This window comes from Lacerta agilis, chromosome 6, assembly GCF_009819535.1.
Source record: "Lacerta agilis isolate rLacAgi1 chromosome 6, rLacAgi1.pri, whole genome shotgun sequence".
NCBI classification, from domain to species: Eukaryota; Metazoa; Chordata; class Lepidosauria; order Squamata; family Lacertidae; genus Lacerta; species Lacerta agilis.
Genome location: NC_046317.1, coordinates 55,218,150 through 55,236,881, shown reverse-complemented (window position 1 = coordinate 55,236,881; position 18,732 = coordinate 55,218,150). Strand labels below are relative to the sequence as shown.

The 18,732-nt window shown below is 45.5% G+C and overlaps 1 protein-coding gene across 12 annotated transcripts in view; it reads right to left on the bottom strand.

Annotated features, from left to right (window-relative positions):
• Positions 1 to 15,191: 15,191 nt before the first annotated feature.
• Positions 15,192 to 18,732, bottom strand: part of TMCC2 (transmembrane and coiled-coil domain family 2) — a 93,294-nt gene continuing 89,753 nt past the window's right edge. For all 12 annotated transcript variants that reach the window (XM_033152802.1, XM_033152803.1, XM_033152804.1 and 9 more), the window contains 2 exons: positions 17,857 to 17,992; positions 15,192 to 17,231 (listed from right to left, as the gene is read on the bottom strand). In XM_033152802.1, the coding sequence (XP_033008693.1) occupies positions 16,920 to 17,231; positions 17,857 to 17,992 (448 nt within the window). In that variant the 3' untranslated portion in view covers positions 15,192 to 16,919. The remainder of the gene's footprint in view (positions 17,232 to 17,856; positions 17,993 to 18,732) is intronic.

Below are 18,732 nucleotides of genomic sequence, written 5' to 3'. Positions count from 1 at the left end.
CTTATTATTATGCTTATTATACAAAGGGCTATCCCATGGAAGACTGAGCAAGCTTGTTTTCTCCTGCTCTGGAGGGTAGGACGTGAACCAATGAATTCAAGTTAGAAGAAATAAGATTCTTACTAAACATCAGGAAGAACTCTCTGACAGGTTAGAATTGTTCAACCGTGGAGTGGACTTCCTCAGAAAGTGAGATTCTCCATCCTTGGAGGTTTTTAAGTAGAGGTTGAATGGCCATCTATCATGGATGCTTTATTTGTGATTCCTGCATTGCAGGGGGTTGGACTAGAGTTGGAGTCCCTTCCAGTTCTACAGTTCTATGACTCTGTGAGTCTATTATTTAGGAGAATAACCCCCAGCCCTATGAACTGAACATCACCAGGGCTGTCTTAAGCTTATGTGGCGCCGTGGTGCAAGGATCTCTCTGGCGCCCCCACCCCCACGTTTCCCTCCGGGTGGACAGGAGCACTCGCTTTTGCACCTTGGGAATTCCACCCGAGGGGAGACTCCAGGTGCGGGGTGTGTGGCGGCTCCTTGAAGCCTCACCATGCCGTCGCTAGGGAGGAACTGAGGAGCCGTCTGCTTTCAACGGCAGACCCTGGCCTGAAGCTCCATAAGCTTCCCTTAGCAGCTGCGACTCACCTCCCACCCCTGATGTGAAGCCTGGGGGGCTGGTGGGGGGTCAGCCAGGAGAGTCTCCCCTCAAAGCTTGACTAGCTGCCTCTGTCCAGGGGGGGGGTGCCCCTCTCCTCTGCGTGCCAGAGTGCAGCTCCTTGGCCGGGTGATGCGCTTTGGGGCCGGGGCCGCGTGAGCGAGCAGAGGGAGTTGTGACGGGGAGTGCATGCACCCTGCTATCTGGAAGCCCCTGGTTGTGCAGCCCAGGATCCACTTGGCTCCAGCTCCACACTCCACCTGCTCAGCCCCGGATGCCTTGTAGAGCTCAGGTCAGCATCCTTGGTGGCAGAGACCTGGGGGAATGTGCCTAAGGGGAGGTGAGAGAAGGGGCGGAGCGGGAAGGCTTGCCCGGCCTCTTGGAGCCCTGCTGGGCAGGCAGCAGCTGGAGGGCGCCTCCTCTGGAGGGACAGAGGCGGGACTTGATGGCGGCTCCTCTGGCAGGTGCAGTGAAGCGTGGCGGAGGTGGACAAGGGTGGCGAGCTGATGGCGGGAGGCGCCGCGTCCAGCTTCCGCCTCTTCCATGGCGCCCGCCAGAACTTGGCGCCGTGGTTCCCCATGCCACTAGCCTCTATGGCTAAGACGCCTCTGAACATCACTCACCTTCATATAAGACAATGGGCACACTTGTTTACAAACTGCTAAAATCCCAAAATATCAAAACCTTCCACAAAGTATGTTCAATGCTCTGTTGTCTGTGTTGCCTTTTTGGATATAACTGTGCTGCAATTACTCATGGTTTTTTTGGGGGGAGGCAGGCGTGTGTGTGAATATGAGCTATGCTCAAAAATGCCTCTCTTTCCCAGTGATTTTTCATTATGACTTATAAAAACGTTTACTTCACCCATGCCCTCAATTGCCTTTAATGATGTCATCATGAAATCAAATTTGATTGGCTGCGCGGTGTTTTGACACCGTCCTGTTTATTGTGTGACCTTTGATGGGGGTCAGGTCAGCCATCTGATTATTCCAGAAGAGAAGGAAGCAGCGGCAACCAAATGCATCAACAATGATGTCAAATAGAAGTGCTAAAAGTGGACCAGGATGGGAAGATTTCAAGGCGAGGTGGGAGGATGAATAATTACAATGTAAATCTACCTGAAAAGCAAATCTGCAGAATATCTGGTGTAGTTTTAGAGTAAGAGATGAACTGCATCGTGGCAACCCCCTCCTACTTTATTTTACGTTAGGAGACTCGTGGAAGTGGAAGAGGAAGAGGAAGAATTAAACTCAAAGAGGAAGCAGGAATATCACAAGCTGGACAGCTCTCCTTCATCCTGACTGCTCTCCACATTTCCCCGGCCTCCTGGCTCCTCTCCTGCTATCTTCCCAGAGCTCTCTCCATTGTGTTGAGAGGACCCTGGAATGAGCCTTTCCCATTGAGCTCCTCTTGAATGCTCCTGCTTCCACCAAACTGTTTTAGGAGGGGGGCAGGGAGGAAAAGGTCCCTGGGAAACTGCTGTGTCAACCCCTCTGCTAGCACCCCTGCAAAGCTCCCCGCAGCGGGTGAGGAGCATAGGCCGCCCTCCTGTCCGACCCTCCCTCGGGGATTTGCATTCTTAGCCAGCTGCCCTTGTCAGCCACTGCTGCCGCAAAGAAGGGGCTGGGCTCTGTTGTGGCTTTTCCAGCCACCTTGGAGCCTCCAGGCCAAATGCCCAAGCGTGAGAGAAGGGGTGTGTGTGTGTGTGTGTAGCCCCAGCATTGCTGAATGGGCTGGGCTGACTGGGACCTTGTAGGGCATCCTTGCCCCCACCTTCCCATTCAGTGGCGTGTCGAGGGAGCCTTGCCTGCCGCTTCCCAGCAGCCCCTGCTTCCTTGCTGAGAGAGCCTGGCCCCTGTCACTCTGACTTATCCCTCTTTCAATAGAGCAATGGGCACCCAGCTGCAGCTATTACATAAGGCGCAATTAGCGAAGGCAGGCCTGAATAGCATTAAGGAATTCCACCCAGGGTGACGTAAAAGCCTCCCTTCTCCTCGTGCCGCAAAGACAAAGGGGGAAGGGGGGCGCTGTGTTATGAGCCAGGGTGTCCCGCTGAGCCTATTCCAGCCACTGGGAATGCAAGTCATTAAGAAGGCCCAAGACCCTGGAGGAGAAGGGATTGCTCTTGGGGAGGGGAGGGGAGGGGGCAGTGGAATCAGAACAATAAGCAAGGACACCAGCTTTTCAAGGGCGCAGGAGGCTCCCTCCAGCTCTTCATTGTACGCCCAGTCAGATCCCGTCTCCTGTGTGTGCCATCTGCTCAATGCCCATCTGCAAGACATCACAGGGGAGGCTTAACAGACAGGTGCCCACGTCACCAAAGGCTTTCTTTCTTTCTTAACAAACGCAATTGAAAAGTTTTAAAACAATTGCAGCAAGCATCAAGTGTTGTCTTCCAGTGTTGTATGGAGTCATCCACAGGGCATCAAAGCAGACTTGGAAAGTCTTTCACATTATAAATTAACCTCACATCCACAGGGTGCACTTCTGTCGAAGATAATAAATTATTATATTACATTTTAATGTATCCTAATATCTGTTGGAAGCCGCCCAGAGTGGCTGGGGAAACCCAACCAGATGGGTGGGGTACAAATAATAAATTATTATTATTATTATTAGATTCAAGATAATTTCTCAATAGTGGCTGCTGTGATTGAGAAAGAAGGGAGATTACTGTGCTATTGTTAATAAATGATATGAATTGAGGCCATACAGAGTCAAACCCATCTTTCTTTGTTATTCCTCTTATCACACTTTGAGACTTCTACAGTGACCCATTTCTCAAATTAAGGCCTTCTCACAACACATCTCAAAAATTCTCTCTCTCTCTCTCTCTCTCTCTCTCTCTCTCTCTCTCTCTCTCTCGTGTTAGGTGTCAAACAAAGAAATTGGAAATGCTTCAGCCTGTTTGAAGTGGAATGATGCTGCTTTAAATCTCTAGTGCAGATGGAGCCTTAGACTTTAGCTCACTATACCGAAACACATGCAGGTAATATCCTCTCCAGTTGCTCACTAGGAAGCAATGCCAGTAAAGAAACTTTAATTTAGCTACCAGTACTAATGTTGTGAATGGGATGCGGGTGGCGCTGTGGGTTAAACCACAGAGCCTAGGGCTTGCTGATCAGAAGGAAAGCAGTTCGAATCCCCATGATGGGGTGAGCTCCCGTTGCTCGGTCCCAGCTCCTGCCCACCTAGCAGTTCAAAAGCACGTCAAAAGTGCAAGTAGATAAATAGGTACCACTCTGGCAGAAAGGTAAACGGTGTTTCCGTGCGCTGCTCTGGTTCGCCAGAAGCAGCTTTGTCATGCTGGCCACATGACCCAGAAGCTGTACACCGGCTCCCTCGGCCAGTAACGCGAGATGAGTGCCGCAACCCCAGAGTTGGACCAGGGTCGGACACAACTGGACCTAATGGTCAGGGGTCCCTTTACCTTTTTACTAATGTTGTGAGGCTGCTCTGCAAAATTGTTACACCTCCCCGCAAAAAAAATTATAGTCCCTCACCCCTGCCTACAGGCAGAGACCATCACATCATATTACATAGCAGACATCACTGATAACTATAGCACCCTTTCTTTAAACATAATGGATGCCACTTATTTTAGGCACATCTTAAAAATATTCTTTATTGTGAATGTTGGGAAATCTACAGCAACCCTATTTAGGCCTTGCTTAGATGTTCTGTATTATGCTTCACTTGCTGCCTGTTGCTCCTGAAGTAAGGCGAGCTACCAATTCACACCACACCTATATTTCTAATTATGCCCAGAAGCAGCAACCTGGTAGATCTGGTTACCAAATGACCCATGTGGAAGTTACCGCTTTTACTATGCAGTAAGCAAACACACAGAGTTATGCAGAACCTGTCCTCATTTGCCAACCTGCATTGTTACATAAACCAAGACCAAGTCTTCTCCCCTCTCCTCCTAAGGAATGCTGGGGAAAGTCCTTCACATATACCAGGAACAAAGCGTTCGTCACTGGTCTGCCGGAGACAAAGGTGAGCCTGGAGGAAAGCAAAATCTGTTTCTTCCTGGTTCGTTGTCACTGAACAATGGACCCAGAGCTGAATTGCACACACTTTGGGTAAAAGTTTCATCAGATTCTCTTTCTGAGTAAGTGTGCATTGGATGGGTCTGCAAGCGTGCATGGGATTTGTCAGCAAGAGTTGCACTGCACAAAAAGTAAGCATTTCCTTTCCTCTGGGGCTTGTGGGAGTCCAACTTTACGTCCTCTCTGTCTGCAGGTGAGATTGCTAGATCCTTGCCCGGAGATGAGGTCTACCTCTAAACCAGGAATGAGGAACTCACTGTCCACCAGTTGCAACTGGTCTACAACTCCATAAACCTCTGGGCCATGCTAGCTAGCACTGATGGGAGTTGAGCATTATTAGAAGGACCACAAGTTCCTCATCGTTCTTTAAGCAATCCAGGACAGTAGGACAGAAAATAACTGTTGTCCTTTGTTTCAGTTCTGCCTCACAACATTTCAAGGCATAGGTGCTGCTTATCTGTACAGGATTCAATTTTTAATTATTTGTGCACTTAAAAAAAAAAATACTCTTCAGTACAAGTGCTAACAAATCCAAAAGTGTACAGATGTGAAACTTCAGGAAGGAGTTTCTGAGCCCAAACATTGGTTGACAGACTTACAGACGACTAGGCCTCATTGGAAGTATTTCACTTCCTCTGATAATAGGCGCTTGGGAATATGGGCTACTAGATTAACTGAACCGATAAGTAAAAATTTCCACCAAGGCAAAGCCTGCGTTGAACTGCTGCTGAGTTTCCACCAGAGGGAGCTTCACACCCATAATGTGGTATCATGAAAGCCGAGGACTTGCTCAGCAAAACATTCTGCAATCCTTTGGGAGTTTCCTTTATTAAAGCTGATCCACTTGCTGTGGTGAACATCTGTAATTTCTCTGTAACTAAATCATGACTTATTATACCTGAATGTCTCTATTAGTGCAGGTGACTGGATGTGAATAATTTAAATGGGCTACTAAGCTCACATTCATATGCAGGTTTCAGGACCTGAGGAGCATTCTCCTCCATTTTCAAAGCGGGAAAATCATGGACAAAAATTGAGTGTGTCCAAAAGGTCGAAGTGAGCAGTCAAACTCATGGGGACAATATTATTTTCATTGATGACCGTAACACATTGGAAATCTCCCCTTTCTATTCCCCAAGGACTTTAAAAAATAGGATAAGAATTTCAGCCCAGAATCGTGGGAACATTGCGGCATCATTTATTAATGTTGTCTAATTGGATCATCAACTTAAAATTTACCTGAGCATGCTGGAATCCAAGGCCCATCGCTTCTAGTACTGCTCATTCTGTCAAGATCCCCCTACCCAAGAATTCCACAAATTATTTCATCTCAATTATCACATCCCAAGCATAGGTGAGTGGAGAAGGAGGGGACACTTTACCCAGACTCAGAGATCCAAAGGACCCTGGCCTGGGTTGACATGTGCCCCATCTTGTGATCAGTTATGTGGGCTGGGCTTTATCTGCCCCCCCCCCCATATTTTATTCAAGTTGGCACCCTTGCTTCCAGGGCCTGAGAAATGTTGAAGACAGTTGAGGGATTGAAGGGGGGGGGGGAATTAGGGGGCTGGGGCTGCATGCCATGGAGTTATATGGACAGGTTTTTGGTAGGTGCCCACATGACAAAGAAGGCAGGGTTCTTGAAGCTTCCATAGTTCTGCAGAATGTTCCCCTTTTCTGCATGATTAAAGGTGCAGGAGCCCTTGGGGGAAGGACCACAACTCAGAGGGAGGGCATCTGCTTTGCATGCAGGTCTCAGGTTCGATCCCTGGCATCTCCGGGTAGGGCTAGAATTGTGCTCAGTCTGAAACCCTGAAGAACTCTGCCACCCAATGCAGAGACAATAGGGAGCAAGGTGTGGCAGCTTCCTTGGTGCTATCTTCTGTTTTTCACCAGCCCACCCGATACCGTAGGTTTCCCACCTAACTGGTTTGTTCCTGTTTCACAAGACTGTTGTGAGGCGATACACAATAATGGCTGCAAAGCAGTTTGCAAAATTAAGGTATAGCGTGTCCACAGGCTAGCTCAGAAAAGAAGACGAATAAAAATTAAACCGTAAGAACAGAAAAGAATGCCATTAAATGCTAAAACAAAAATGCAGAGTGTGAAGTTTGCAGAGATTCACCATGTTGAAAATTGGTAAAAGGGCAGCCTCTAGTGGACAACATTGAAATTAGTTTGCAACTTTGAAAGGCTTATAAAAATGCCAGAAAGTAAGGCTCCTCATAATACCAGATTAGCCATCCTGGTTGCTTTGCATCGCCCTGGCTCCTTATATCACATTTTACAATGTAAACATTAGGTTTGAGTCTGAGAGAGGTCTGACTGAGTCCAGTTACCAGATCAGTATAAGAAAACTGCTTAAAAACTGAATGGAAGCAAAAAGGTTTTGCTATGTTTTTAACCATACGAAGGCCAAGCGAAGTTTCTCCTTTTGCTACAGCAGACTAATGCCGGCCCTGGTGGTGGGCTTTGGTCTGACCCACCCAGGCTCTTGCTGTGTTCTTATGAATAACCTCTGGCATGCCTACTTTTCTGGAACCCGTGCTCAACAATTACCCTGCTCCCTAGTGGTAGAAAACATCAATGAACCAAGGCCGAACTGTCTTTCTCCTTGTTTCTGTACTTTAGCAAAGGTGCGTAGGGGGTATATTACTCACTAATCACCGCCTTAAATTGGAATCATTTCAGTTTATGCAGCACTTTGTAGCAGAAGCACCATTTGTCAGAACTTTCTGGTGTAAATTATCCCTAGAAGTGTCCTTGAAAAATGAGGCAACTTTTCTCCCATGTCATTTCAGAAAGTTGGACAATACTAGCTGAAGTCCCAGCTGGGCGACAGCTCCACCGACAGCTATTTGTTTTTACAAATAGGAGATGTGTACCTCACTGTACAAACAGACTACACCTGATCCTTGAAAACAGTGTGCCCATACTTTAGGGCAATTCTAGGCCTTTGTGTCCCTTTTCTGTATACGTATGGTGGCAATTCATACCTGTGTAAGAAAATATGCACCTATATCAAATAAATAATGGCTGTGCATTCACCTCCTTAAGTGTACCGAAAAACATTTAAGGATGTTTGTTTCCTGACACATGTATGAAACCATAAACCTGAACCAGTCATAAGATATTGGATGCTGAATGTGCAGATAAGGTAGGGTTCCCATCACAATGAGGCTTGTAAGTGCTTACAAGAGTGGTTCAGACCTTCATGAAAAGGTTGGGAATGGAGGGGATGGGACCAACACACATGGTGATTTTCAGGGCAGGCTGACATGCACATCCCCTCCGCACTTTTTACCCCCACCTTGTCAGGCATAATGCCTGAAAGGGGCTCTAGATTCAAATAATTTAGATTAGAATGGGGCCCCGGAGGTCATCTACAGCCATGGTGGTCCAACTTTTCATACAAAGTAGGCTGCAATAGTACTTTGACATGGAACCCATGGGCCACACACTGCCTTGTTGTGTGGAGGGGGAAGCGAGGCCAAAATTTGACACTCCCCCACCCCCACTGCCCAGCCCTCATGCTGCCTTCCAAAAGCCAGGTAAATGAGGCACTGGGCTTTGGGAAGGAGGCACGAGGTTCTGGTAGGGTCCTAGAGCCCTCCAACCTCCTTCCCAAAGCTGGGAAAGTGCTAACTAGGCATTGGGAAGGGGGCTGGAAGACTCTACGGCACTGTCAATCTTCACAACTTCTTCCCAAAGCCCAGTGCCTGGCTTACTAGGCTTCGGGAAGGCTGGTGTGTGTGTGTCAAATGTTGCCAAGGGCCACCAAAAAAGACCTTGGGGGCCACATGCAGCCCTTGGGCTGTGCGTTGGACCACCCTGGATTCTACACCAGCTCACCTACCCCTCCATGCAAGTTCTCGCAACTCTTTTAAAAGCACTTTGGGAGTCCGATATTAAAACACACCATTTCCAGAATGATTATTTGCATCTTATTTGGCAGCAAAATGTGCCAACCCCCACACCTGCCAACTCTCTGTGATAGATTTTGGGCTGCAGTCCAGCACACATGTGAATAAGCCTCACTGAACATCTGAGTAAATGGAGCCACAAAACAGGATCTCTGCACTGGCTGAGGAGTAGCTTTCTTATATGTAGGTCTTGGCCGTCCAAAGTCGTAACTTGAGAATAATTTCATCACTTGCTATTTTCTCAACCAGCAGGAGCCATGTGCATGCTGGAAAAGATGCCAGATCTGGATTGTTTATGGCTCTGCGAAGTCAATGCAGCTGACACACAGTTAATGCTTATCTTTCTTTCTTCCCAAGTATGTGAAAGGCTGAAGCACATATTGTATGTCCAATGCAGTGACCCCTACATTATTTAAAGTAGAAGCAAAAGCATAAATCAGTAAGAAGACCCAGCTTTTTGCCCTCAGGTTTGGGCACCAGGTTGGGAAAGGAGGGTTTGGGCTCACTATACTTCCAGCTCTTTCCTCAATTGATTTGAAAGCAATAAAAGGCTCTATTACTGTCCTGTTTTGGCTCTGTACGCTATTCTTTTTGCTTTCCTATCAAATGCCACCTGAATTATTGCCCTGTAATGATGATTTCTTAGATCAGACAGGTTTAGATGTGACAACCAGCCATATTCAGTGTTTTGAGACTGAGTTTACAAAAGCCTTGGCTCGTGGGACCCCCCTTTTCCTCAAGTACAGTTGCAAGGAAAAGCCCATAAACTTTCACTTCCATTTTAGATTATCCACAGTTTGCCAGGTTGTCCAAACCCAACAAACTGTGGTTAATCTTTAACCATAGTTAGCCGACACAAGCCAACTTCAAACCAAAGTTCTAAAAGTAGGCTTGGTCCAAAAAGCCATGGTTAAGAACGAACAGTTTAGGACTCTGACATAACGATAAACTGCTGCTAATAAATGGAAGCAGAAACATTTGCTCTCTTCTTCACAGCCATGCCAGAGGAGACAGGAAGGGGAATTGGTGAGCTTGAGGTTTGCTACAGCTTGTCTCTATAACATGGCTAAACCACGATTTAGTGTTACACAGGAGCTGAGCCTATGAAATGCTGTCCATGATGGGACAAAGTTTGTGACGTTCCATGAAGACACAAACACAGATTTTCCTGGTGCTTTCTGCTGACCAGGCTAGCCAACTTGCAATGGAAAATCACAACCTCAAAATGTACTTTCAAAAGGAAAGAATGAATGCTGGACGGGGGAACAGGTCAGATTCCTGCGAAGTCCATGTGTACAAATGATATTCGTGTGCTCCTGCTTTGCAGCAGAAGCCACTTTCCAAACATGGAGGGTTTGAGTTCTCTGTGCTGCTGTTATTCTTAGCTCTGTAAACTCAGGAGCTAAACAAAACTTCTAAGTGGCATCTTCCATATCACACCCAGCTCCAGACAGAGTCCCTCCCACGACCGTTGCGAATCACAACTGATTCACATGATTGCCTCAAAAACCTGTGCAGCCATTGTTGGACTCAGTATATTTAGTTACTACCATCTCATAAAGTCGATTTTAGTAAGATTAGCTGTTAATGGTGTCACAGTAGCGTTGGTGGCAAAATCATTTTGAGATTTTTAATCTGCGCTGAATTATGTGCAGGTCTTCTGTTGGACTTTTAACTGCTGTTTAAAATTACTTTTTTTTTTTTTGCTTTAAAATATATGTTGCAACCTAGCCTTATGTGAAAGAGAGTCACCAACTAAACATCAAAGAGATGCAGAACAAATAAAACGAAACAACCATGTCTGGAAACAGTGACTGGGCGTGTTGAGATTCCCCATGTATGACAACACATAGTCTCAATTTCTACTTTCCCCATCTAGCCATGGACCAGGGGAATGGAGCAAGAAAGGGCAAACTCCAGTGTGTCCTCTTTGGTCTTGGGCAGCTCTCTTGCATTTCAGTAGGGCTTGTGGAGGAGAACTTCCTGATAGATGGTGATTGGCAACCACATCCTATGCTGGGGCTGGGGCACCTTTGACCCTCTAGATGTGGCTTGATCAGGAGAACCAGGAAAGAGGACAAACCAAGGCACCAATCTGCATAAATTTGGCATACCGTAATTTTTATGTACAGGCTGATATTGAAAACTTAGTACTACAGGCAGCAACCATTTTAGGCACATCCAATTGATGCATGACTTCTGATATGCAGGTCCTTTTGGACTCAGAAGAGGGTAGAACAGGGGCAGAACAGGGCACAGCAGGGTGGGGTGGGCATATGTCCACTCCATCAATGTGCACAATCACCTGGAACACAACCCTCACACAAATTGGGTGTTGCCTATATAGTTAAAATACAATACATTGCACCAGAGAGGGAAAGACGGCAGGTGAATTGTGAGCATGCTCAGTATGCTGGTCAGGAGCTGCTGTTGACAGGCAGCTTCAAGTCTCCTGCTCTCCCTGTGTATGGTTCCTTATCTTTACAGCAGACCTGGATAGCATTCAAATGGAGGGGAATTTCAAAATTAGGGGTTGTCCTCTGTAGAACAGGACACATGGTCACTCGAGTTTGAGCTCCAACTCCCGGCAGCCCTAACCAGCAGGGCCAATGTTCCAGCCCCTCTACTAAGCAGCGGCTGGATATTCTGCAAGGATACGGGCCATTTAAAAAATAATGAAAATTAAAAAAATCATGCTTTCTGATGAGCAGCCGGCACTGCAGGTGCTATAGCCCCATACTGTCCTCACCAGTGTTGCTGAGAATGGTCTTCTAAGCTCATGCTTGTAAATTAATTGAATGAATATGCCACATGGATCAGTAGTTTTGAAGGTATCTATAGCATGCAACCACCCTTGTCTCCAAAGCCTATAAGCTGCCTAGAGCCATTCATGTCCAAGTCACTGCTCTTCTTTGGGCTTGTATTTCAGAATGATATATAATGTCCTACTAGGTCAAATGAAGAACAGTGAAATCTAACCTGAGCATTAGGAAAGCCTATCACTTTCTGGTGCCTTATAAATAGGCCACACTCCTATTGCAGCTAAACGCCAGCCTAACCCCAAAATTCCCAACCCCCTTGAAAGAGGCTGGCCTTACCAATTGCTTCCATTAATCTTCTATGCTATTGTATTCAACTTATTTTCAGAGATATATGAAGGCTCATCAGTGGGACTGGCAAGGGAAATGTGCGGTTTCCTGTACCCCAGCCATTAAAGAAATGTAAAATGAAGGAATTCAATGCATCTGGGTGTGAGGAAGTTGATCATTCTTCAGAAGTTGTAAAGTGTTGATTCCTTCTGGACAAGTGACAAGGCTGCTGGGGAATGTGTAGCAGGGACAGACAGACAGACAGACAGACAGATGAAAGGGCAGGTGTATACCAAGGGCGGGCAGCTAGGGTGCAGATTTGCACTGGGAGCATTGATCAGGTTAGAAATACCAGGAGAATCTCTCTCAGCACCATCATATGCATGACTAAGTCTCATTGCATTAGGGAGGAATGAATCAGTCCTATTTCTAGCTGGTGTCAATTTCACACACATTTCTCCACAAGTCCCTCCTGTTTGTGAATTAATCTCTGATTTAAAGTCCATGTGAAAATTCATATTTAAATACGTATTTTATCTCAGTGTATGTCTAGGTGTGCACATGCTGGTACTTTTTTTTTTTAATAGCAGGGAACTGTATTGCAAAATGCTGCATTTTGGCAGTATCATCACAGAAGCCTGGAATACACAGGCCTGTCCTCACTGTCTGTATGTTAGTGGCAAAGTACTCTTCTGCCATCCATCATCTGATAGAATGCACCTCCCTGAATAGCTGCTGCTGCTGCTTCATTGTGCCACTGCAGAAGTTAAGAATAAGGGACTTTTCTTATGTCAGTGTTTTAAAATTCTTTATTTGAAAAAAAAAATGAATGGAAAAATATAGTGAAATGAAACCAGAGCTTCCTTTGAATGGGCTTCCCAATGGAAAATAAACATAATATCAAGGGGTAGAGGGCAGGACAAGATTCAAGCATACGTAATAAATACAGTCAAACAGTATAAGAAGAGGGTTATGCCATGGAGCGGGCTTGGGTGCCCTCTGTGACAGAAGACCACAAACCTTGCCGATTCAAGCCTGTCACGAGGGCTAGAAACTTAGCACTCTAAAACCTTATGGAACCACTAGCACCCAATTCACAAGGAACACCTTTCATGCCAAACTATATGATTGCAACAATCATGTGAAAATGCCAACCACAATTTTCCAGTCACAAGTTCGTTGGATAAATCAAGCCCTCCTTCTGCTCGGGCAGCGCTGCAAGTGACAGCATCACCCTATCAAGTGTCAAATGCTGCTTTAACCAATCCATTACATTTATATGGATACGATAGGCATGACCAATGGCATTAATTTTGATTTAGGCTTCCAATGAAAACACAGTATGTGGCCACATGCCACACCTATTCTCGATAAGGCAGGAGGGGTGGGGCAAAGATACTACGTAAGTTGAATTTAGATCAGTAAATAAATCATGCAGTCATGATTCTAAGGCCACAAAGGACTATTGCAATTGTTTGCTTCTGGTGCAAACAAGCATGGGAAAATGTCACCCAGCTGTTCTTACACCAGTCAATGTTCGCAAGGACTATTCAATTGATTACATCAAAACACAAGGGTGTGTGTGTGTGTGTGTGTGTGTGTGTGTGTGTGTGTGTAACCCATGAGCATAAATAGGCCAGTAATAAAAACAATCAAGGATAACAAAAATCCTAGCTGACTATGGTCTCCTCTTGCTCTGCAAAGCCTGCATGGGAACCCTCATCTAGCCCCATTTATATGTTTTAGAAGCTGTGCACAACAGTATCCCCTTTAGCTCTCCACTGCAAGACTAACCTGCTGCAGCAAGATGCATCTCTTATTCATTACTTGGTGACAGGGGCTGGGTCAGGAATAGTGCAAGGTCAGAACTAAAGATGAAAGCACAAATCCTGCACCTCAGTTACACTTATCACTGTGGATTTTGGCCAAAATCTGTTTCATTTTATATTCTGGAACAGGTTTTTGTTTGTTATTGAACACTCTTTTCCAACTCATACAACATTCATCCTGACATCATTAAATAAATTATCCATGCACACTGCACTAGAAAACCAGCTCCTCCTATAACTGGGAAGGGAAGGCAAGTTGATTTTCTGACTCATGAAAAATATACAAAATAAATACATGTATACAAGAAAAGTTGAGAGCCTTCACATCTCCTGGGGTTATTAAAGGCCGATCACAAATGTTAACTTACATTTGATGGAATTTTGACATCAGAGGCTTCCTTAGCAAAGAGGGGGGATACATTCCAGAGGTTATGCCTCAAGCCACCATTCCATTTTAGGTGCCAGGGAAAGTAACATGTAGCCTCTCAAGAGCCAAGATCAGGTGCTTGGGTTGGAAAACCTGTCACCTAGACTATGATTATGCCTTGTGGACAGTATCCTCAAACAGAGAAGCAAAAAATAAATAAATAATAAATGTTTCATGTAATAATGAGCAGATCTGCAGGCAGAACCAGAATAAAGGGAGTAGATAACCACTCTGCCAGGCCATTTTGCATTTAACAGTCATAAGGAGGAAAATTTCAGCAGATGAAGCTTTTCTTGTTGTAGTGTCACTGGGGTGGGAGCTGACCTGCCGAAATTCTCTCTTCTTGTCCTGTACTGTAATTGACAGCTCTTGGATCCTAAGATCTTACAGCACAGCCATTGGCCGTAGATGAAAGCATCATAAAGTGCATATCCTCATGGGTTTGAGCAATATCAGAAGATATCAGATATTGTGTCGTAACGAAACACATTCCTTTTCTCTTTCTACAAAACCGTTTGGCATCCGCCCAAAGTTCTCACCGAAGCAAAACTTGCGCAAGCTTGACCTTAATCACATCTAAGGCTAAATTTACACATGCAACAGAATGAGGTGGTGAAGTCCTGCGAAGTACAGCAGATTGTATAACTCAGGCTGCAGGTGAATCATGTTTTTGAAAACCCTATGTAAAAACGACTCTTGCAAGCAGAAACCTAGCAAGACATAGAAGGGGGCCTCTTCTAGACAGCCTCCTGTCTGCTATCCTGAGTTTCTGCTTTCAGGAATGTTGTTTTTAACATAAACAAGCAATCAAAAATATAACCCTACACTTAAGACACACCACCCATGACACTGAATTGAGAAGAGGCCATTCCACCACCTTAAGACTCTGTCACTTCACTTTGCGACACATATAAATCAAGCTTGAGTTTTGTACTGAAAACCTCGATTCTGGTCTACTGCTTACACGCTATCTTTACTGCATTGGGGAGGGGGCATCATCTGCAGCACTTTTGAATCCAGCCTACAGCCTCATCTTTCCCCACCCCCATTATTTTTCAAATAGTCTTAGAAGTTTTTTTTAAAACATTACATCCACATGCAATTGAGACTTCCCCCTCCCCAAAGCCTAATTGCCATGTGGGGGTATTTTGGGGAGGTGACAACTGGGGAGTGAAGGCTTAAATCCTACTCTCTCTGTCCTCCCCCATAGATTTTTTTCGTGGAAGGAGGGCAGGGTAAGAGAGGAGAGAAAAGGGAGCAAGAGAGAATGGACAGTCTACATATGTAGGGGGAGTGTGGATGAAAGAGAGGAAGTGTGGGGTAAATGGGGGATTGACAGAGGGCAAGTGGGTGCAAACGTGGGGGGTAAGTGCAGGCCCAACTAGAGTTGGCATGCAGGTGCTGACAGTTTACCTTGGGGAGGGAGAGCGTCTCTACCCATGACTTACAGCTTCCCTGAATTCAACTTACAATAAGCTTCTCTTTTGCCAGAAACAGCAATTATATTTTTGCGAATATTATATTAATTAAACTCCTCACCCAGATCATTTCGTCTTAAACCTTTTAAAATGTGCTTTAAAACGTGCCATACAGTTTTGCTGTAAAATAAAATGCTTCAGGCAATAGCAGGTGTGGATAGATCAGTTGAAATAAACATTGCAGAAGTGATCAGTTAGTTGCTTTTTCTTCTTTGGTGAGGAAACCTCCACTAAGGGCCTGATACTGCATACAATGGCTGCTTCTCTGTCTGCTTTAAAGAAACTACAATACAGTACTGTACTATTAATAGAATCGCTTCAATATGAAGATGGAGGATTGTCTCTTGGAGCAAGTAATGAGCAAAATTTCTACTGGTGAAATTTGATGAAGCATTGCCAAATTCAAATAGAGACTCACTAATTTTGCATGGACTATTCAACCATTTTAAAACCATGTTCTATTTTCTCTAGGTACACAGGAGATGTGAAGGCAGCTGAATTTTCACACAATACTCGATTTAGAAAAAATGAGCCCATCTGTAAATCAATAAATTAACACACACACACACACACACACACACACACACACATTTGCAAAGATTGTAAGATTCGCAGGTGCACTGTCAGAATTTCTCATGTAGTCCCTGAAGATATCAAACAAAAGCAAAAATAAATAAATAAAACAAAGCCAACCAAAAATGCTGAACTTGCATCAGATTGGTAGATTCTTCCCCCGCCCCCCTTTGATCTTGTCTCCACTGGGCAAAACCGAACAGGTGAAACAACCCAGCCAAATCCATAATCACATCAAGTCCATCATAAGAAAGTTGCCCAGGTGTGCTCCTGGCACATCAGCTGTTCTGCGGGAATGGAAAGTAAAGTAGCCATGTGACTTGGATAAACTGGTGTGATATGTACATCATTCTGCTCCATGAATTCTGTGCATGTTTCTAAGGGGCATCAGTTTTAAGAGAAAGAAAAAAGTTCATCTTCAGTGTTGAACCGTTGTCTTCATATGTAGAAATAAGCCTTTTATCATCCTTCTCAGGCAGAAAAACACCCCGCAAAAAAAACCCCACCGCTTTCTGAAGACTGGCGTTCTGCAGCTCTACACACAAAGCTTTGCAATCGCCCTCACTTCCTTTGTTTGCTTTGAAAGAAAAGGCTAAGGTATTGCAGCTAAAGATTCTTCCAGACTTCATTTGCTTTCCCATCATCCCTTGCAAAGGCATCCTGGAGGAGTGACTTGTTCAGCCTCTCACAAGCTCAGATGCAGCTGCACTCCCTACGGCTGAGAGATGGTGTTGGACGTGAATAAAGTTGGCTGTGCAGGGGAAGAGCGAGTGAGGATTACATACTCTGTATAGACAAAGGAACTGAGTTGGAAGGTCTCCTCGTTCTCTCTCTCTCTCTCTACATGAAAAAAACCCGAAACACCCTGCAGCCCCGATACCTGGCTGCCAGGAGAATCAGCTAGGGAGCAGCACGTGTTCCAGAAGATAAGTGATGGAGTCCCAGTGCTTCCAGAGGAGGAAGAGAAAAACCACTAGCAGAGTGGTGCTCAGGAGACGCATGCGGGTCTTCATCAAGGGCGTGATGAAACTGGCAATGGTGGAGACAAAGACCAGCAGCACAGCCATCAAGGCCAATATGACGTTGATGAATTTGCCTAGCAGGGCCCGGGCATTGGCATTCTCCACCCCTTCCAGCTGCACTACCTGTTGCTGCTGCTGCTGAAGTTCCAGCTTGGTGACACGAGTCAGGCAGGATTCCACAGCCTCCTGCAGGGGAAAGAGAAAAAGGACCAGTGTTAGCTTAGTTGAGGGATGAGGTATCGCAGCTGTGTTAGAGCATCTGCACTGCATGCTGAGAGTACCAGCTTCAATCCCAGACATGTCCAGGAAGCTGATGAAGTGAAAGATCCTCTCTTCTGAGATCCTGGAGAAGGGCTATGAGTTGGAGCAAACAATAACTAGCCTAGATGGACATACAGTGTGACTTATTACATGGCAGATTCCAAGGTTCCTATGAAAGCTGTGGCACATCTACTGAGCTTGAGCTCTTCTACGATCTAGGGACAAGAGGGAACGGATTGCAGACTAGCAATCTAAAGCTAAGATCCATAGACAAATTCTCAGTTCTTCAGATGCAAGTCACATTCCTCTCCTCCTGCATCTTTTCAGTTCTCTGGTCTTATCAGTGCCAAACATCCATGCTCAGAGAATGATCTGAAGGGATATACCACAGTTCTAGTGTTGCAGGTCTGGTCCTGAGCTCTGCCTGTATAGTATACCTAGGATTTGTATTTATATGTAAGCCGTTCTATGTTTTTGGGAGGGAGACTGAATATGTGGAAAGAATAAATAAATAGGCCAGCTGTACAAGCATCCCTATGCATTCCCATACCTGAATGTCTCTGGCCCTCTCATAGGACTGGTAAGCCACCTTCTCCTCCATGCTGGCCAGCTCCTGTTTGAGATTGGTCATCTCATTCTGGTGGAGCTCCGTCAGGTCATTCAGCTGCTCTTCCAAGCGTTCATATCTGTGTAGCGGGAGAGGGAGAAACACATGCAGTGGGTGAGAATTTGGAGCTGGAGAAGTCAGGGGAGCTCATTGTATTCAGGTGTGGGTATGAGCTTTGGGGGCTCATCATGCAGGTGTCAAAGAAAATGTGGACTTTTCAAATCCCTTAATTTTTCCTCTGGCTCAGATTTCCTTAATCTCCTACACCAATGCTTCCCAATTCCCAAACTCCCCTCTCCCCTCAAGACTCAACAGCTAGAATTAGCAGAGGCATCCAGGGAGTAAGAGCAAGGGATCTCTGTCTATTCCGCTCCTGAGTAGCAATGACAGCAGTGCTACATCTCTCATGGACCATCAAACCTTTCAAGTTCCAGAGAGATAGGCGAGAAGAGACAGAGCTCGCTTCTCCCATTTTCTCATGTGCCGCTGCTACTGGCTGATAAATCCTCAAGGAGAAGGGAAAGGGAAGGATGTTCTGAGTTCATTGACGATGAACTTGCCAATGCTAATGAAAACACCAGCCCACAAACAACACCCAACTTTAACTTTCCTTGGAGCTGAACAACCATTTAAGAACACCGACAGCTGATTAAATAATATCCTGCTTTTCAGCCTTGATAGGTTCACAATGATGATTAGAATGTACTTAGAAATAGATTATGTATGCCAGAGTCTTTCTATCCTTAGCAGCTGACGTAACAATCCATGTTCCAGTCTCTTCCCTCTTGAGTAAAAAGCCAGCAGGAGCTATAGATGGCC